The following is a 2,713-nucleotide window of genomic DNA, read 5'->3' on the forward strand; positions in this document are numbered from 1 at the left end:
ACTAGGGTTATAGGAAACTTTTAATGTAGGAATTTCAGAACTTCATATACAACTTATCAGTAATATATTCTCCTAGTTAGGTTCGTGGAAGTGAATCCATTATAGCTAACCTCATTAGGAAGCGATTGATATGTTAAATCTGGACTCGTGGTTTGTGCTATTGAAGTACCTAAGAAAGAAGAAAAATCAAAATGGTTTTACTTCCTCCGTCTCAAATTATTAGTCGTTTTTTTTGTTTTACACGTCCCTTAAGAAATATTAATTAGGAGGGGTATTTGACTACTTTACCTTATTTATGTCTAGGTTATAATCTCTCTCCATTAAATGCTTACTATATTTATGTGTCACCTGTTGGAAAGAGAAGAAGAAGAAGAAGAAGAAGAAGAAAAAAGATACGAAAGGGCTGAAGCGAATAATGGCTAGAAAACTGATACTTTCATTCAAAAGTTCAAGCCTAATATATAGGCAAATATGTAACAGAACATACCAAAAAAAATAGCACCCATATCAGTCCATGATATGCATAAAGCAAATAAACTCCTAAAAGAAACAAAACACGTTACTCCACTTATCCCTAAAAATCATAACAACCTGGACTGATTCAAATAAAAAAAAAACATAATTAATTCCTAAAGACTAGGTCAACTAGTAGAAGAAAAGAAAACAGACTAATATTTCAACAGTCCCCCCTTAAACTGATGTTTGCTAACAGTCAATTTACATCTTTAATTGTGTAGACACCTAGCAGCCTTCTAAGTTTCATGAATGACTCCATCTTCAAGGCCTTGGTGAAAATATCCGCAACCTGATCTTCACTCTTGCAATAGATCAATTCAATTGTTTCATTATTGCTAAGATCTCTTAAGAAATAAAACTTCACATCAATGTGCTTGCTTCTTCCATGTAGCACTGGATTCTTGGATAGTTGGATTGCTGAATTGTTGTCACAAAAGATCTTGGTAGCTCCTGGTTGCTTGAATTTCAACTCTTCTAGAAGTCTCCTCAACTAAATAGCTTGACAAGCACAAGCAGTCGCAGCAACAAACTCGGCTTTTGTACTAGACAACGTGACAATTGGTTGCTTCTTAGCTGACCATGAAATAGCACCAGACCCGAACATAGAAGCGTAACCTGTAGTGCTTTTTCTATCATCTTGATCACCAGCATAGTTGCTGTCAGTATAACCGAGCAACTTGGATTTTTCATTCTTCTTATAAAATATCCCAAAGTCTCTCGTTCCTTGCAAGTAACGGAGAATTCTCTTCGCTGCCGACAAATGCATTTCTGTGGGATTCTCCATATACCTACTATTTAAACTCACAGAGTACATTATGTCGGGCCTTGTTGCAGTGAGATACATCAAACTGCCCACAACCTGTTTGTAAAGTGTGCTGTCAACCTTCTTCCCAGTAGGATCTTTGTGTAGCTTCAAACCAAGCTCTGTAGGAGTGTTAACAGGATTACAATCCCTCATCTGAAATCTGTCTAGAATTTCTCCTATATATTTCTTCTGAGAAATGAAGATCCCGTCATCAGATTGCACTACTTCTATGCCAAGAAAGTAATGCATTAATCCGAGATCGGACATTTCAAACTCATCCATCATTCACCTCATGAATTCTTCAATCATCACACCACAGTTTCCAGTAAATATAAGATCATCAACATACAAACAAATAATGAGTATTTTTCCTTGATCCCCAATCTTAACAAAAAGTGTATGCTCATAAGGACATTTCGAAAAACCAACTTTTAGAAAATACCCCTCAATGCGACTATACCAAGCTCGGGGAGCCTGTTTTAGTCCATAAAGCGCCTTTTTCAATTTGTAAACCTTATGCTCATTTCCAATTTTAACATAACCTGGGGGTTGTTCAACAAATACCTGTTCGTCCAAGTACCCATGTAAGAATGCCGACTTGACGTCTAACTGGAAAATAGGCCAAGATTTCTGAGCCGCCAACGCAATTACCAATCTGATTGTATCATGCCTCGTAACTGGAGAAAATACTTCTGTATAATCGATCCCGTATTCTTGCTTGTACCCCTTAGCCACTAAACGTGCCTTGTACTTGTCAACTTTACCGTTTTCCTTCAACTTCCTTTTGAAAAACCATTTTACTCCAATAGTTTTCTGTCCATTTGGAAGATCAGACAGCTCCCAAGTATCATTTCGTTCAATGGCATTAATTTCATCATCCATTGCTTTTCTCCATTTTTCTTCCTTCACGACACTCTCAAAAGACGTAGGATCACAATCTGAAAACAAAGTAAAGTGAGTAATTGGATCTTCAATTCCAGTTACCTCATAATCTTCCATCCAAGCAGGCCTTCTTCTAATACGCCCAACAGACCGAGTTGTTTCTTCATTTTCTACAGCAACTGTTGCTGAAGTTGCTGAATTTTTCGGTGTGCAAGCTGTTGAAAATTTCTCTGGTTCAACATCACTATCATAGAGTACTTGGGTAAGTTGCTGCCCATTCCAATCCCAAGTGTTCTCCTCATCAAAAACAACATCCCTACTGATAACAATCTTCCTTGTCAATGGATTGAACATTTATATGCTTTGGAAAATTCACTTACACCAAGAAAAACACATTTTTCAGCCTTGTCATCAAGTTTCTTCCTCTTCTGATCTGCGACATGAGCATATGCGATGCATCCAAAAATTCTAAAATGATCTACTGTTGATTTTCTCCCATTCCATGCCTCC

At 37.2% G+C, this 2,713-nt stretch overlaps 1 protein-coding gene across 1 annotated transcript; it reads right to left on the bottom strand.

Annotated features, from left to right (window-relative positions):
* Nucleotides 1-712: 712 nt before the first annotated feature.
* LOC132630360 (uncharacterized mitochondrial protein AtMg00810-like) lies at nt 713-1,603 on the bottom strand. Its single transcript, XM_060345942.1, has 2 exons — nt 1,027-1,603; nt 713-933 (listed from the first exon to the last, which is right to left on the bottom strand). The coding sequence occupies exons 1-2, from the start codon at nt 1,601-1,603 to the stop codon at nt 713-715; spliced, it is 798 nt and encodes a 265-aa protein (XP_060201925.1).
* Nucleotides 1,604-2,713: the final 1,110 nt, after the last annotated feature.

Source organism: Lycium barbarum, chromosome 3 (genome assembly GCF_019175385.1).
Source record: "Lycium barbarum isolate Lr01 chromosome 3, ASM1917538v2, whole genome shotgun sequence".
In the NCBI taxonomy this organism is placed as follows: Eukaryota; Viridiplantae; Streptophyta; class Magnoliopsida; order Solanales; family Solanaceae; genus Lycium; species Lycium barbarum.